This window comes from Monopterus albus, unplaced genomic scaffold, assembly GCF_001952655.1.
Source record: "Monopterus albus unplaced genomic scaffold, M_albus_1.0 scaffold284.1, whole genome shotgun sequence".
NCBI classification, from domain to species: Eukaryota; Metazoa; Chordata; class Actinopteri; order Synbranchiformes; family Synbranchidae; genus Monopterus; species Monopterus albus.
Genome location: NW_018128164.1, coordinates 439,974 through 441,261, shown reverse-complemented (window position 1 = coordinate 441,261; position 1,288 = coordinate 439,974). Strand labels below are relative to the sequence as shown.

At 38.5% G+C, this 1,288-nt stretch overlaps 1 protein-coding gene across 2 annotated transcripts in view; it reads right to left on the bottom strand.

Moving 5' to 3' along the window:
- LOC109973216 (ras-related protein Rab-26) overlaps positions 1 to 1,288 on the bottom strand; it is a 43,130-nt gene that overhangs the window by 22,697 nt on the left and 19,145 nt on the right. For both annotated transcript variants that reach the window (XM_020622631.1, XM_020622630.1), the window contains one exon: positions 764 to 816. In XM_020622631.1, the coding sequence (XP_020478287.1) occupies positions 764 to 816 (53 nt within the window). The remainder of the gene's footprint in view (positions 1 to 763; positions 817 to 1,288) is intronic.

Here is a 1,288-nt window from a genome sequence, read left to right as displayed (position 1 = left end):
CGGTGAGGGCAGAAGGGCATATCATATTCCTCTGGCTGAGACTGGTGACAAACAACCTTTCTTTCCCTTAATAGCCTCTTTGCTGCTTTGAAGAAGTCATGTTTTCCTGATGACCAGTGTCAAAGCAGTTGAAAATTGCCACCCCTTCTGTTGCAGGGTACAATTATTACACAGCGGGAAACAGCAGGTATGATGACATCTCTACATCAACAGACGTGGCTTCAGTTCCTCTGACAGCGGTGGCGTTATGAAGGATGGTAATAAAAGAGATGCTTCTGAGAAGTGCAATTTTACCAGTTCTAATTGCTATTTGACTTTTATTGATGGCAAAACATGAGATGTTTCATATTTATAAAATAAGATGAGGGCTGCAGTTTAGTTAGTTTTTCCCCCCAACATCAAGGAAGAAGGTAATGTTTGTTTAGGACAGTGCAAATCCTAATTGCTGATATGTTTTTTCCTCTGTTAACTCAAGACACTGCCTGATTTTTGTATACTTTCACAGCAGTGTTTAGAATTTGTGAATACAAATAAAATTCACTCAAATGTAAAACCTAAAGCTACTTAAAAAGACCCTCAAGTGGCAAATGTACCACAAAGCGTCTCATTTATCTGTGTAAAACAGAACAAACATGTTCAACCACCGGCAGGGCTCAGTGTAGCCTTTCTGTGTTGTTAGCAGATTTGCTCCATGATAGTTACCCCTACACTCCACAAACATGCATTTTATATCTGAAACAAAGAGCAACTTAAATCCACCTACTTGTATGTTGTCAAAGGACGTTTTGTTGGTGACATCATATAGCAGAAGCAGAGCTGGAAGAAACAGGAAAGCAGCACTGGAAAATTCATGACTAAACATAATAAAACATTTTTTAGTGCAGAACAGTTTGGTGGAAAAAATTCTCAGCAAATGCTTAATTTAATCTTTAAACTTTATGTATCAATTCCCTTTCAAATTAAATTTTGAAAGTTCATTTTCACTCTGTGCACAGTCCTGTATCACACTTAAGCTGGACTCAGACCAGAGTTTACACCTTAGCTGGTTAAATTACACATCTCCTGACTCACTGATGCAATACATGCTGGAGACATTGGCTAAGTATGGTAAAATACACCATACATATTAAAATGACAATACAAACTGAGAACTGATTTGGTTTTGTCTGGTCAGTAGCACTGTTGTCAACAAGCCTGTCCTAACAAGCCTCAAATTGGAGTTTGTCCATTTATACCACCTGTTTTAATCAAAGCCCTGTCACGTTACCAGCTGTTCTGCAGGCATTCC